The following is a 16862-nucleotide window of genomic DNA, read 5'->3' as shown; positions in this document are numbered from 1 at the left end:
TCTTTTTGATTTGTACCATAACGATGCACTTAAACACAAGCAAAGCTGAATTATCGATGCCCTTAAATCACCCCGCATGTAATGCCCCCACCGACCATTTTTCTACGTTTTTCTCATTTCTGTGAAAGATGATTGTATGGAATAATAATTAAAAAATTTTTTACAGTAAATGCCCAATATTTTTATGGAACAGTTTATAATTTTTAAAAAGAATTTACGATATAAAATTATTTAAATTAATTCAACTAATTTATTATTAGAATTGATGCGTTCAAAAAACGCACGTGCCCAATTGATATGGACTATGCTCAAAGCTTGGGCCAAATCGAATGCAAATCCTGAAGGAGGACCTGCAAAAAAGGCGTTAGCACTCTGACGCGCAAGTTAGTATTGGATTTGAGATGCAATAAAGCCAAAAACGTAAACAAATGTAATTGAAACCGAGATGTGGTTAATAAAATCAGTGAAAAGTGTAAGAACATTTTATAATGTGCTTGTGGAGTGTGAGAGATGATTTAGAGGGTAAGAGAACATTTGAGCCTTTTTGTTCTTCTTGGTCTGGGCCTAAGCCATATGTATCAATTTTTAATACAAATATAAATATAATAATATATAATAGACAATTGGGTTCTTGATATATTTATTCCTTTAAATATCCAAGGTATCCATGAGACTTCATACTTAGTGAAAATGACAGACGTTTTTTACTGACAAAAACACCACCTTATTTGTTGGGATCATTGTCTGTCACTATTTATTTATGGTATGTACGAACCATTGCACATCGTAGATCATATTTTAAATCAATGGTACATCTGAAATCATACAACCTAATCAATATGTATAAATATTACATTTTCCTTATTAAGTACAACTTTCGCTACCCCAACTCTTTATACTCTTTCTCTTAGAGACCTACAACTTGAGACTAACTTGAGCATCAGAGATTCCATTACTGAAATTTCCCCTAACTTGGCCCTAATGCGGTCTTAATTTGCAGGATTCGAAACACTTGTGAGAGATATTTTGGAGTATTAGGAGTAGCCGAGACCTTAAACACTCACTATAATAGTCTAGATACCTTATCGTTGCTATAGAAACAAAATTAGCGCCCTTTTATGGGAAAATTCTTCAATTCCTTTTCAATATAAAGAATATGAATGAGAATCCCAATAACCCCAAAATGGGGTATGGGAAGCAAATTGTTGTTGGACCCTCAGGTGCTCACCTAGCTAACCTGTCAGAGATGCTTGAGAAGATTATTGTGTCGAGGGCTAATCTGAAGAGGACATTTGAAGAATGCATGGAGGATAAAGGCATGTTGCCACTGCCGGTAGAAGTGAGGAGCATGAAGGAGTCATATGTCCCTGAGCTTCCGCCTATGAGTCCTTGTTTGAGAAGAGAGCTTTTCCTATCGAATGAAGAATGAGCACAACCAGTTCCTCATGAGATGGTCAGCAAAAGGGTTCAACGAGCCCTTTCCTAGGATGTAAACAATTGAATGGTCATCCAAGGTGATAAAGAATAGAGAAGGGTGAATGAAATCAGAAAGATGAACGAGCAAGTTGACCGCATCAGCTGTAGGATTGAAATTTTAAGGCTTTCGCTTGTTGCTCCAGAAAATGTTGTTGTGAGGAGAGGATCGCCTTTTATACAAGAAATATTGACAGAAACTTTGGCTACTGGAGTCAAAATCTTGAATTTATCATGGTATGAAAGTGATAAAGACCCGAAAGAGCACTTGAAAGCCTTCGAGAATATCATGCAACTCTACAGATTGTCAGATGCTCTTAACTATCAGATCTTTATTACTACATTATATGGACGAGCACAGGAATAGGTTGTCCCCTGATCCCAGCAATGGTTGTCTCATACAACCAGCTTTTGAGAAAAAAATTTTGCCAACAAAAAGAAAGCCAAAAGCACTTCCACTCATTTGTTTACAATCCAACAGGAGATTAGACCTTGAGGAGCTCATATTGATGGAATTGACAAAAGTTTCTTACCTTTGAGATCTATAAACGTGTACTTAGCCACCTGGGCATGTGATGGGTTTCATCCAAATTCAAGCCCACTAAGAAATTTGATCTCTTGGTCTTCTATAAGAGGTAGAACTTTGATAAAATAGCAGGAGACATTTATTAAATAAAAACTTGTTTTATAAATGAAATGTGAAAATACAAATGAATGCTCATACTTTGCTATTTGTCTCTTGTCGATAATTTTTAAAAATGCTGAAAAATTCATTTGCATCAGTTTTTGACACACATAAACTCACGGACCCTAACTATGTCAATTGGCTTCAAATTTTGAAAAACTCCTTAAAAGTGAAAAAATGACTTCTTTTCTAGATCTCACGCTAGAGACTAATCCCCCTGAGGATGGTTCAGATGAAGAGCTTAGCGAATATCACAAGCAAATTAATGATGATCTCTAATGTGGATGCTACATGTTAGCATCTATGTCTAAAGAGCTCAAAAAACAACATGCGCATACGTGCAATGCAACTAATATCCACCACCACTCACAAGAGATATTTACTGGAGCATTCAAGGGTGACAAGATATCAACTCTCTAAAGAGATTAAACAAACCCGTATGGCGGAAGGCTCTTCGATCTAACAACATAAATTGAAAATGATAGACCTTATCGAAAAACTTGAGAGCCTAGACATCATTTTAGATACCAATCTAGCCTTGGATTTGATCATGCAATTGTTGCCAAGTTCATTTGACAACTTTGTCATTAACTTCAACATACAAAGGATGGAAGTTAGTCTCTAAGCATTTGTGAACATGTTGAAAATGATAGAGTCCACCTTTAAAAATGAGAAGCTTGTTCGCTTGGGTGGTTGGTCTTCAACCCCTAAGGTCTTAAAGCCGAAAAAGAGAAAAGGAAGTAAGGGAAACATTCACATAAGATTAACAAGAAGAAGGGCATCCAAGGTGGGGGTAAGAAATCAAAGTCACAAGACAAGTGTTACTATATGGCAAACTTGGGCATTCAAAGAGGAATTGCAAGAAGTATCTTGCACATTGCCGGAATAGTTCTGGTATGTTCTTTGTTGGAGTTCACTTATCAGTTAACTATACTTCTTAGGTATTAAATACCAATTGTGGAGCTCACTTATATAATGACATGTAGGGGATTGCAAGAAACAATGAGCTAAGTAAAGGGAGCACGATCCTTAGGCTTGAAAATGGTGCAACTGTTGTTACTCTAGCCATAGGAACGATTAACTTTGTGGTAGGAGAAATAGAGGTTTAGTTTTAAATAGCTGTCTTTATGCACCGAATTTAATTAAGAATATAATCTCAATTTTCACTTTGGATCAAAAGGGATTTTCTTTTTCTATTAATGATGAAAATTGTTCCATATATAAGAAAGGTTCTTACTTTTGCAAAGGTACATTGACAAATAATTTATTTACTATAACTCCTAACATCTCCATGCTCCAAATGCAAGAAAGTAACAAAAGAAAAATTTATAATCAAATAAACACACAACTATGGCATGCACGATTTAAACATATTTGCATTAAGAGTATCCATAAGTTAGTCACAAATAAGTTACTCGATATTGTCTTTTTGGAGGAATTGACTAGTTGTAAATCATATTTTAAAGGAAAAATGATCAAAGTTACGTTTGATGAAAATGTCCCTCGTGCCACAGACCTATTGGAACTAGTCTACTAAGATGTGTGTGGTCCTTTGAGTATCCAAGCTCGAGGAGGGTATTCCTATTTGATAACTTTTACTAATGATTTTCTCTAGGTATGGATATATTTAATGGAATACAAATTTGAAGTCTTTGAGAAATTTAAAGAGTTTAAAAATGAAGTAGAGAATCAAATGGGCATACATATAAAAACAATCAAATCTGATCAATATGGTGAATACATAAGCTATGAATTTCTTGATTATCTAAAAGAGAATATGATTCTCTCATAATGGACTCCTCCAGGCATACCTCAATTAAATGGTGTAGCTGAGAGAAGGAATAAAACTTTGCGAAACATGGTTATATATGGTGAGTTCCACTGATGTTCTGTCTTCCTTCTAAGGTTGTGTTCTACAAAAATTACATGCTAAATCATACTCCTAGCAGAGTAATGACCAAGACACCATATGAGATGAGGTGTGCCGAAATTCCCTCATATCATTAGCTCAGAGTATGGGATGCAAAGTAGTTAGTGGGAGATAAATTGGATACCAAATCTATTTTATGTAAATTTGTGGGATATCAAAGGAAACCTGAGATATTATTTCTATGAATCTAAAGAACAAGGGTGATTATTTCTAGGAATACCACCTTCTTGGAAAAGGGTTTTTATCATATAAAAAGGAGAAATCATAGAATGTGAAGAGGTTCAAAAACCACAAGTTGTTCCACCACTTGTAGCGACACAAAACCCTATCATTTCTAGTGATACACATCTTCCTCAGATCCAAAAGAATTTGGAAACAATTTGAGAGGCACTACGACTTTCTATTATAGAATAGCAAGAGAACCTCTTGCGGATAATGATTGTGCTACAAAGGGGCGATATTTGATATTGACTTATCTAAATGGATAAAGGCAATGCCATTTGAAACAGATTCTATGTACACAAACAACAAATGGACCTTGGTAGACTCTCCTTCAAGAGTTACACCTATTTGATGTAAATGGGTCTATAAGCATAAATTTAGGTAGATGGAGAGATCATGACCTATAAGGCAATCTTGGTAGCAAAAGGTTATACTCAAAAGCAAAGAAAGAAACCTTTTTCTCGAGTAGCTTTGCTGATTTAGGATTTTATTTGTTGTATTCGCATATTATGATTATGAGATATAACAAATGGATGTGAAAATGATTTTCCTAATGATTACATTGAGGAAGAGCTCTATTTGAAGTAATCGAAGGGTGTCACATCTAATAGGAGCGAGCAAAAGGTTTTCAAGCCCACCCTATTCAGATATGGACTGAAACAAGCTTCTTGTAGTTGGACTATTTAATTTAATGAGACAATCAAATATTCCATATGATTTGATGTTTTGTTGGGTTGAAATGAAACCACTCACTATGCTTGGCCATCACCATCATTGTCCACTCGTACAATTTTTACTCACTTCAATTAAAGTATTTTTTCTCTATCTCTCTCGCTATACATGTGCACAGAAGGTGTATTTTTGTGTATTTTTTTATGTTCTCTCTTTGTTCGAGTCAATTCTTGATATTAAAAGAAGACTTTATAAATTTGGATTTTAGGTGGAAGTCTTCTGAAAAGTGACTTTTGGGGTCAAAGAGTCAAGTCTTAACCTCTTCTATTTGTTGCCTTTTTCCCTCCTTCTCTTGGCTGATGTTTTGGGATTTTGGAAATTAGAGGCAATACTGAAAATTTTTTATCAGAATCTGGCGAAAGGATGGGATGGGAAGGGAAGGGAAGGATGCGTGATGATTGTGATGAGCCCAGTTAGGTGGAGACAAGAGAAGGTGACAAAAAATGATGTGTGGGGGTTAGTGAACCGTTCTCAAATCTATTACAATTAGTGTAAAAGGGGTTCAGATAACTCAAAACAAAGATGCCGAACATGATGGGGGGGGGGGGGGATGAAACCAAACATTAGTGAGTGCGTATGGCGTTTGTTTCTAATCTCAAACCTCAATTTTTAATTTCCAACTTTTTGAATGATCCCGTTTGTTTTGACCATTCTCATTGGGTATGTATGTCCAAATAGTGCTGGAAACACCATCTCTAGCATAATTGTTCCAATTTCTGATACCTACCTCACCCCTAATTCACACTCTTCCAGGTCCATGAATCTATCTCAGATCACGTCCGCTGCCCGCAATGACTGCAACCTCTATGTTTGTAGGCACTCTTCCTCTAAGGACTTTGAGGGCTTACTTGTACTCCTCCAAGGAAATCTTTCCACCGCTGCTAGCATTGAACTTGTAAAAAATCTATCTTGTTTCTTACGTATTTTGCTGAAAATTTCTGCTTGACGGCTGTTGGATTTCCTTTCGTGTTGGGGATCTTTTTATGAAATTACGATAGAAATTGAGGAAGCCCAAATAGTCAATTACGAGAAAAAGAAAACAAAAGTTAGCAAAGACAGATGGTGATGGAAGAGAGACAAAGAAAGGAGTAAGAAGGATTGTACGGGTAAGTGGAGGAGGGTGGTTGTAACGAGGAACAAATATAAATTTTAAAAAATTATATTTACAGAATACCTATATATTTATTATTTCAAAATCCCAATTCAAATAAATTCTCATTTTTCACTTCTTCAAATCTAGGTTGAAAACACACAATCAAACATATTTATAATTTCTCTCATAAATATTAAAATAAAATATTTTTATCCTATTAAAAATGCCGGAACTGAAATTAGAAATGTTGAATAAAACGACGACAGAGTCTGTGAAGGTTGGGGGTATTTCAGTAATTGCCTTTGAGATGCTCTTTCTTCTGCTCTGTCTGTCTTGGGCGCAAAGCTTCTTCGTCTTCTAAAAGCCCACTATAGGCTCTCCCCAACATAAATCACGAATCAAAACCAAAGGGAAAAGCACACAAAGAGAAAAATATCAAAATCTTAGAGGGAAATTGAAGGATGAGCCGTGGAAGTGGAGGCGGATACGATCGACACATAACGATCTTCTCTCCGGAAGGACGTCTCTACCAAGTTGGTAAGCATTTCTACTTTGCCAGAGTCCGACTTTTTGTATTTTTCCGAGCTTAATGCGCCAATTTTGTTTTAAGGTATTGTTATTACTTGCTTGTTTTGTGGGTTTCCGTAATATTAGTGTTCCTGAATTTATAACTGCATAACCTATGCAGAATATGCGTTCAAGGCTGTTAAGGCTGCCGGAATCACCTCGATTGGCGTCCGAGGGGCGGATTCAGTCTGTGTTGTTACTCAGAAGAAAGTTCCCGTGAGTTTTTTTTTTACTAATTATTTCTAGTTTTCTCTTTTAACTTCTATTCTGTGGGTTGAAATTATCAATTGGTAATTTGTGAGCAGGACAAGCTTTTGGATCAGACAAGCATCACCCATTTGTTTCCCATTACTAAGTACCTCGGTTTGTTGGCCACTGGCATGACAGGTAATTTTTGGTTTGCTCTCTCTTCGCGTGTATGTAAATTTTGTAAATGGGGATGATGAGAATTAATTAGTCATACTAATGCATTAAGATCAGACCTCTGGCCTACTTTGGTTTGGGAGTAATTTGGAAGGTCTGGGGAGGAAGTGGGCTTGCAGATAGGAGTTTTTGAGAAAATGTAAATGGGGAATATGATGTACATTGCACTTGTTTCTAGATAGCTTTTTTCATGGAAATAACTTGTTAGGGATAGTAATGTCGCATCAAGCTTTTAATGATTGAAATGTAAACATATACTTTTAATTGATGTAATGATTTTTTACTTGTTTATAAAGATATATATAATTAAAACAATTGAAATATATTTTTATATATCTAGATACAAGTATTTTAATGATTTGGAATTTTTCAATAATACTTTTAGATGATGAGGTTTGGAAAAAGGGGAATATGTTTGGTTTTGCTTTTGAGAAAGAACAAAACCACCGGAAAACAAGAATAACTTGAAAATGGAATGAAACATCTGATATTTATTCATTTGTCATCTTTTGGTTAAAAAATGTTGTTTCATGTAATGGCAATTTTCATTTGGCACACAATGATAGTTTGGAGGAAGTGGGAGATGCTGATGAAGTCATAGGTTTTCGCTGATTGGTTACGACCAATATATAAATTTTTAATTGGTCCAAATATTTCTGTTATTTTTATGTTCAAGATGCAAATTTCAAGTGAAGCCTGTTTAAATTAGAGTATTGATCCATATGTTTGCGTAATATTTAGTGTGTGAAAAACTTTGTGGCAATATTCCTTCACATTCTTTATATTGATAGTTGATTTTTATTCCTTTTCTGTTCAGCTGATGCAAGGACTTTGGTTCAACAAGCAAGAAATGAGGCTGCTGAGTTCCGTTTTAGATATGGATACGAAATGCCTGTTGATGCTTTGGCACGATGGTATCCTAATTTACTAATGCTTTCTCTCTGTGCACTGAATGCCTTACAGTTTAGAATCTGATTTTCTCCTTTGTGTTCATTTGAAGCCAAGTAGTTTTGCTAACAAGGATGTGCTCCAGATGTATGATGCCCAATTTGTCAAAAACAATGGCCTGGACCTAGAATTTATGTAATCCTAGGATGACGTTCCTACTTTCCAACTAAATGCTCCATACTATCAAGCTAACTTTATAACATTCATCCTTCACTTTCAATATCCTTTTTCCAGAAAACCAGTGCTTTAACTCTTTAAAAGCATGTGATTGGGTATAGCTAGTTAGCATTTCATGGATAATTGATTTGCAATAGCAGGTTTTATAAGGCGTGTATATACCCCTTGGGGATCACCCCAAGGCATGATTGTTGTTAGCCTTGAGATAATGCTGGGCGCTTCTCCTTCGGGGTGCATGGGTTTAAGCTCCAGCGCTTGGGGCACATGCCTCTTATGTCCCAATTTTAGGGTGTATGCTTTAGAGACGCGATAACCAAGACTTTTTCGATTTTAAAATGTCCAGATAAAACATTTTATAAACATTTCTTAAAGTTAAAAAGCTATATTTTTTCAAAAATCATCTTCATTTATCTCATGGTTATAGTATATAAAACTATTCTAGTAATATACTTTACTATCTCAAGAGCGGGAAATGTGTAACCTTCGTATTGATGCTTTTCTATGCCATATATTTCTCAATGTTTCTTCACACAATCTTTTTTCCTACTAATTTTGTTATAATTCTTTTAGCTTATTGTTAAAATAATTATTATAATTTAATATTTGTTAAATATTAGCAGTAAATATTTTCGGGATATAATTGCACACGTTGGGCACAATGTGTTTCACCTTTTTAAACACTGTCCGAGATGTAAAATGTACTTCTAGTCATATAAGAATAGATCCATTGAATATTTGATCTAAGGTGTTGTGTTCGGTATTTCTGTGTATCTTTAGTTGTAAATGCGTCCAAACACTGCAGGATTGCAGACAAGTCTCAGGTTTACACACAACATGCATATATGAGACCACTTGGCGTAGGTTTGTGCTATTCACTTCGCTTAACTAAATGTTCTGTCTTGCATATTATACATTTTGTTCATTGGTTTGCCTTGTTTTCTGTATAAAGTTGCAATGATATTGGGCATTGATGAAGAGAAAGGTCCTCAGCTCTTCAAGTGTGATCCTGCTGGTCATTTTTTCGGTCATAAGGTAATTAGGAACATCATCTTTGAGATAGAACCTTTTGTTCTTTTGAAAATTTCATAATTCCATTTTTGTCATTTGTTGATATGTTGCCTCAGATGCATATACCTTTACCGCATCTTCCATTTGCATACAATTGTTACAACTGAACTTTCAATTGCATGCGGACATCTATTCTGATGTTTGTTTAGAGAAATCTTTAGTATCTGAAAATGTTAAGAGTTGACTGAATCATATAACACAAAACTTGCTCTTAATCCTCCTTCAAGCCAAGTTTCCTATAAGCAGCTGGCCTCGAACATGCTTTATTATGTTCGCAAGGTGGCCTTTTGAGTTCCTATGTTCAGTTGTGGCAGAATAGGAAGGACCCGTAAGCCTTGCTGTGACTGTCACTAATTTTTTATCCATGGACTTTTAAGTCTGTAGATGCTGTATTTGTGTATGGGGACTACTTTACTTGTCAGTCAATTTTTATTAAATGAAGAATCTTGGTACTGGTAGGAATTTGTATGTAAGGCATTTGCTTAGACTTGGCAGTGATAAATTATATAATCTTTTAAACAACAATTCTAATGGGCTGAGACCCTCATTATTGACATTCTCAATTGAGCATTCATCATTTGTGACAGAATGTTCTTGAAATACTTGGTTGGCTTATGAGCTTGGCATTTTTCAAATAAATCATGTAATTCAGACACTCTGTACTAATTCTGTTCTTGCTCAGTGGTTAAGCTATCTTTCCTCTTGTGCCTCTGCTCAAACTTTTAACTCTTCTTTCTTCTTCAGGGTGTTGCAAAATAAGGCTCTATTTTCTGAGAAAGAAAATTTCCTTCAGCAATACCCTCGTATAAAGTAATAATGCAACTCCACTAAATATCGACCATTATTTTAAGGTAGTAATGTAACATACACAAAGTTTTCACCTTTTTTCATCTAAGCTTTCTACCGAGTCAAATGAGCTGATATAAATGGGATGAAGGGAATAATGGTTTGAGATAATACTTTTCCCATAATGATATTGAATATTATAAGGTAATTAGGTACTGCCGTACTGATATGATGGATTTATTAATTAATTTTATCTTCTTTGCTCTTGGAAAGATAAATGGAAGAAAATTCATTTTTTTCAAATAATTGCTTCTAAAGTAAACTTTTCCTCATTCAAAATTAGCTCACTAATAAGTGTTTTCTGTCTTTGCTGATTTTCTTCTTTCACAATTTAGACGCATTCATTTATTATCAACATGATCTACACTGGTTCGAAGATCCAACATGGATTTTGTGCATTGGCATCTTCCATTAATTGAGAGAAGTATCAGCCAATCCATATTTTTTCTTTTACAGAGAAATGGCTTGCGATTCCCTGAACGTGGAGATGTTCTTAAGATGAATCATAGATTATATTACGATGGGTGAAATAGAACTTTATATGGGACTTTTATCTTGTACAGCTCAAGCAAAACTTTGATCTTGCAGTACAGCTCAAGAAAAAGCACTGAAATAAGATTAAACTAGTCATCAGATATGTAATAGAATTTCCCAGTCGTACATAGTATTGTCTCGAATGATATAAAGAAAGAGTACCGTAAAGCTTTGCCAGAATGCCCATTGACTTGTAACTTTGAAACAACAAGATAGGCCAGCCTTGCTCCTGAGGCACATACCTAAAAAGGGATTAAGCCAACTTAAAAGAACTGGATTTTTACCGGCCTTGTTGAGTTCTTACTAAGAAACTTCCTGAAATATTCCATACTAACATGAAATATCATGCATTGGTTCCCTTGAGAAGTTAATGAGATCTAATGAAAGGGATCTTCATGGGCATTGCTAAAAGAATTGACAGCATTTTTGCTCTTTCCTTTTTCAGATCGAAGACGGCATTACATTAGTATTGTTTTTTGTTTGGCACTGTTTTGGGTTGAAAACAACATTTCTTTCCATTTTGTTTTCTGATAGGCAACAAGCGCTGGTGGGAAAGAGCAAGAAGCGATTAACTTTTTAGAAAAGAAGATGAAAAATGATCCTGCATTCTCCTTTGATGAAACTGTGCAGGTAAAAGTGAATGCATAATGAGCTATTTATTGACGTTGGTTTTTGGATCCTGATCTGATTGTTTTAGTATAGTTTGTAATCTATGCGCCAATTCGATAACTTGTTTACTCTTTCCATTGTTGCTCTGTGTTGCTCTCGAAGTATATAAAACGCAACTAACATATGACAGTGGAAATCTCAAACTTTAGATATGTGGATGCATCTATTCTGTATATTTATTCGTAATGTGTTGTACTTACAGAACATAATCTCGAGTTTCTCTTGTTTTTTGATTTGATTCCAATGAGCTTAACCCCTATATATAGTTTTGTACTTAATCATCCTAAGTAACAATCCTCATTATTTTCTCATTTTCTGTGTCTCTGATATTCCAATTCATCATGTCTTTACGTTAGTCCTGTGTCTGCCTTTGTCATGAAGCTTCTGGCACTATGTTAGGTACACCATTGTAGTTGGACAGTCTTAATTGGCCAGAGCTATTTGGTATTTATATCTATTATTTCTTTCATTTTCTTCTGGGTAACATGATTTTCATAGTTGTTCGGATCGTGCATTTGTGATGGGAATTGTTAGAGACACACACTCTACACAGTTTTATGCCTCACAGTTAAATCATGTCTGCATGGGCTTTCCTTTACTCTTTTCAGTATGTTACAAGTAGCGTCTACATTATGCATGATTTTAACTAACAGGGCAGTAGGAAAGCTTCTTGGTGATGAGTTTCAGCCAAATGTATATCTAAAGCATTATATTGTTGACTCTAGAATAATTATCACCTTGTCCAGAAGCTAATTTGGGGTATTAAGGTTCATAGTTATTACAAAGGTATACTGAAATGCAGATACTCATTTAAGAATTTAAAAAACATTCAATCTGAAATATATTTTAGGGACTACAAGTTTGTTCATTTGTACCGTAGAGCTTCCAGACAGCAATATTAACATATGTGTGTGCATTCCTTTGTCTATGTCTACTTCGATGTTTTAGATAAGATTATATCTGCCAACCAAATTACCTATACTTCATGCTGTTGTTCCTTCAAGTGTGATTTGGAAAGTTATCTGGAGCTAGTGATGATGGAAATGGTAATTGGACTGGAGTTTCCAAAAGACTTAGTGTGTTAATCATGGATCTTATGAATGTGTTATCCTGGTTTTCTCAAAGTCTCTGCATTAGTAACACCCAAATTGCGTGCTGGAACCTTACATCTTGACAAATGATGATTCAGAAGATGGAAAAATATTATATATATGTGGGGTGAATTTCCAATATTAGATTAGTCATCCACTTTTGCCTCCGTATAGATGGAGCATGTGTGCGCAAGAGTAAAATGTCTTGATCTCTGACCTTAAAGAGATAGTCTTAAAGCACAAGGTAGCGGGTTCTCAGTGGCTGGCTGGTGATGTATTTTATTACTCTATGACATGTCACAAATGTCTGAACTTATATTTTACATATTGTAATGTACAATGAAAATTGACGAGTACATGCTACAGTTCTACTTTATGAGATGATTAGAATTGACCATGTCATCAGTATTGTTTTTCCCAGGTTGGATATAATTAATAATTTGTTTTAGGAAAAGCTCTTATTATTTTTTCCTCTTTTTTACTAGCATTTACCAAAAGTTGGTCTTCTTGAGTGATGGGGCATTTTGTTTTTGCTGTTTCTAAATACAATTTTTGGATACAAAAAGGTGATGGGGCAAAACTAGGATGGAAAGAGATTCCACGATTCTATATCATGCTTTTTTGCTGAACCTCCATGACAGCTTCCTTCAGATGCTTAAAGAATATGTGCTGTTAAAATTTTATTATCTTGAGAATCAGTATGCTAAATGTACATATCGTTACTTAAACAGAACTTCTTGCAGACAGGGGTAGCAATTTTTTGGCTTGACTTGAAAGTATGTCAATAGCCGTTCTGTTTGTGCACACTCAAAAGAGTAGCTATTAGCTAAAAGTTCTTATACATAGTGTTTGTAAACAGTCTTAAGTTTAATGACATGCTGTTCGATAAATTTGCTTTTGTTTAAATTTCCTCTTTCGGAAAATACTCTTCAGATTTTTGTTTAGAGTATTTCTGTTGGAAAGTGTGATTTGATCCATTTCCAGTACTTTCTAATCATCCATTATTTGGTGGTGTAATAATGAAAGAGTCATAGAATATTCAAAGGACAAGTATTATTTCTTAAACAATGTTTGTCTGAACCAAAAAAAAATACGGGGACTTGTACATGCTGAACATCATTTAAGTGGAAAAATTGAATAAAATAATAATGATTAATCGAAGAAGCTTATTTGATGAAGCAGGGCAGAAGAAGATTCACTTAGCCTCCATAATTGTAAATGCAGCCTTCTTGCGTTAAGTGTTTTGATGAGGGTCTGGATGAAGAGGAAATTAAAAAGGGCATGATGACTCTTGATTAAGAAAGTATTCTTGTAGAAAATCAGAAAAGATGTGTGCTCGAAAGTTAGAGTACTGCATGTGATCTAGCTGAACAGATGGTACTTACATAATCTACGCCTTTGGTTGTGTGATTCACATTCTCCTGATAGTAGTGCAAAAGAGTTTGTTTGTGTGTATATCTTCTCATTAACATCAAGGTTGAGCGTTTTGACATTTCTACTTTTTTTATTTGTAGACTGCAATTTCAGCTCTGCAATCTGTTCTACAGGAAGATTTCAAGGCCAGTGAAATTGAGGTAATTGTTTTGTCTTCTGGTCTCTAAACTGAATCCACTCTCTTTACAATAGTTGTTTATTCTCTATTTTGCAAAAAGACTGCTGATCGCTCTTTGTTTTCACATTTCGTCAACGTGCTCTGAAGTTAGCAACTTATTTGCACCCAAAAAGTTGGCATCTAAAGTTGATTCTCTACTATTTTTCTAAGCTCGGTCCTGAACTTTCCGAATCTTCAAAAACCTGATTGTATTAATGAAAATTGGGCAAATCAACTTCTCTTATCTTGAGACTGTGAACAATGAATTGCTTCTTCATTAAATCATTTGATCTTTGCTAGGTTGGTGTTGTGAGGAAAGAAGATCCAGTTTTCAAGGTTTTGTCAACTGAAGAAATTGACGAGCATCTGACTGCAATCAGTGAGCGCGACTAACCCAGATGAGTTACATTGTATGCTGATGATGGGTAGCGAGTTGTGGGTGTTCTTATTGTATACGGATAATCATACAATACATTTCCCTTGGATCCATGTTCATTTGATGGCTGCAGTCGATCATAAAATTTATGCACCTCATTTGTTCTGTTGGTTATCATATACGAAAACAAGCATACTTTAGTCCCCTTGATATCATAGTCCTGCATAGACTGCGCTCATGTCTGTTTTCTGTCTTGAAGCAAATTGGCTTGTGCCTTTGCCATGTCATGAAGAGTGGTATATCTCTCCTCGTTGCTGACTATACTGATAATTGACCTGTTTATTCTCTCATAAAAAATATGAAATATGGAGTTGAGGTTTTCTTTATGTTTTTGGGCATTTTGTTCAACTTCTGTAGCATGAGACGACGTCTTCTATGAAGCCATTTCATGGCGTCGAATTTTTGCCAGGAATTCATAGGTATAATACCGCTTTTGAACATTGATCATTATCTTGCCACGAATCTGCCTTGATAAAATAAGATTGCACCATATATCTTATATGGGTTGGGTCTTAATAGTGTCCAATCTATTATTTATTTGCTTAAATTTAGTTATACTATATATTACTAACTACTTATACATTTCTAACTTTTCATATTTTTTATGAGAAACAAATTTTTCAAAATATATTTAGTAAACTATCATTTTCAAATTAATGAGAAACAAATTAAAGAAAATTGAAGGATTTTATAAAATAGTCAAAACTTGCAATTCATATGTAACTATTTAATATATATATTTTTTTTTTTGAAAAATTGAGACTATGCAATTATATTATAAATTTCAATGAACATATCAAATATCAATATCTAATAATAATTTATAATGAGCTAACATGTGCTATTATGATTGTGATTGAAAATTCACAATTCAATTTTACAAATAATTATGGAGAAATTGATTGCACAACTATTAGTCTTATGATTTGTTTCGGAAAATACAATTTCTATAATACGTTACAACTTATGAGCTTTTCATTTTATATTTAACAAATGAATATTTAATGTAACACGATTACTTTCCACAACCAATGAATAATACAAATTTAGGCGTATCACATTATAAGTTGCATTAAAAATATTATAACAAATGAGCTTATCATTTTATATTTAACAAATGAATATTTAATGTAATGTGATTGCCTTTCATTAGTAACAAATGATACAAATTTAGTCGTATTACATTACAAGTTGCTTAAAACTATTGTCATTTTATTATTATCTAAGTTTTGAATTTTGTTAACATTAATATAAAGAAATGATTATCATCTTCCAATCCAACCCATTTGTAATCCAACGTATTTTCAACCTATTATTCAAACTCAATTTGAACCCAACACATATTGAACCCAAACTATTTGGACCCGACTCAACTCTGAACTAACCCGCTTATTTACCACCCCTACACATAAAATAAAGACATACAAGGAGCCAAGAAGCTTTGCATGCTTGGCCAATAGAGGGAGTGGTTTGGTCCAAGTCAAAGGGCTTAGCTAACCCTAGTCAAATGTGCTCATTGCATGGTAGGTCCTTACAACCCTTTGGAGATCCCTTAAGCTTGACCACATTAAAAATGCACTTTGATTTTGAATTAATAATAAATTAATTCAATCAATTAATTTCAAGTCCAACTCAAATTCTTATTTAGTTTTTAAATCCAAAATTAATTAATTCAATAAAAAAATACCAAATATAAATATATAGTTATTCTAATTATTGACATGGTGGATCTCCTATCAAATGGGACCTCAATAAATAGTCTAATTATCTAAGTAATTAATTTAAACTCCTTCAAATTAATCATCTCTCTTTCAGAATTAATTAAATAATTAATTTTTCAATCAAAATTAATTCCCCAACTAATTCTTAATATAGTTAGTGTTTTGTGTGTTATAGGTCTGCTTTCAGCTAGTGTTGTACTTGTATTACTTAATTCGACAATTAACTTGCTTTAACTTAATTAAATTTAATTCAATTAATCACTTTTTGATTGATCCTTCAATCTAAAAGTATTCATTACCATAGGAGGCTGTCTAGCAACAGTTCATGTCACTAAAAAATAGGTGAAAATGGTGTATACCTTAAACTGCGGATACCATATAGATACGATTTTTCTACCAAACTATCTCCTTATCAAAATTTAGGGCACTTCCAATACTTTACTTTGAAAACTATGTCCACTCTTGATTGTGTTTCTTATTAATTAACATAGGAAACATCCTCTTATTAGATCGACGGCTATGTATACAGACTTTTGGGGATCAACATTGGAGAACATAGGAGATTATCGTTATTTCATGATGGGTAATGGATCCCTTATTGGAATGCACCAACTCCTATGCATGTTCTGACTATACTAGTACATGACTTTTGGCAA

The 16862-nt window shown here is 34.3% G+C and overlaps 1 protein-coding gene across 1 annotated transcript; it reads left to right on the top strand.

Moving 5' to 3' along the window:
- The first annotated feature begins 6465 nt into the window (after nucleotides 1–6465).
- LOC105178211 (proteasome subunit alpha type-6) lies at nucleotides 6466–14712 on the top strand. Its single transcript, XM_011101631.3, has 9 exons — nucleotides 6466–6672; nucleotides 6824–6918; nucleotides 7008–7089; nucleotides 7943–8039; nucleotides 9053–9111; nucleotides 9200–9282; nucleotides 11233–11328; nucleotides 13973–14032; nucleotides 14350–14712. The coding sequence occupies exons 1-9, from the start codon at nucleotides 6597–6599 to the stop codon at nucleotides 14440–14442; spliced, it is 741 nt and encodes a 246-aa protein (XP_011099933.1). The 5' UTR covers nucleotides 6466–6596; the 3' UTR covers nucleotides 14443–14712.
- The last annotated feature ends 2150 nt before the right edge of the window (nucleotides 14713–16862 follow it).

This window comes from Sesamum indicum, linkage group LG9 (genome assembly GCF_026168435.1).
Source record: "Sesamum indicum cultivar Baizhima isolate 11 linkage group LG9, ASM2616843v1, whole genome shotgun sequence".
Taxonomy (NCBI): domain Eukaryota; kingdom Viridiplantae; phylum Streptophyta; class Magnoliopsida; order Lamiales; family Pedaliaceae; genus Sesamum; species Sesamum indicum.
This window is presented reverse-complemented; position numbering and strand designations above follow the sequence as displayed.

Coding starts and splice junctions, on each gene's coding strand:
- LOC105178211 (XM_011101631.3), top strand. CDS start 6,597: ATGAGCCGTGGAAGTGGAGGCGGATACGATCGACACATAACGATCTTC. Junction 9,112..9,199: donor TATGAGACCACTTGGCGTAG/GTTTGTGCTATT, acceptor TTCTGTATAAAG/TTGCAATGATATTGGGCATT. Junction 14,033..14,349: donor TCAAGGCCAGTGAAATTGAG/GTAATTGTTTTG, acceptor GATCTTTGCTAG/GTTGGTGTTGTGAGGAAAGA.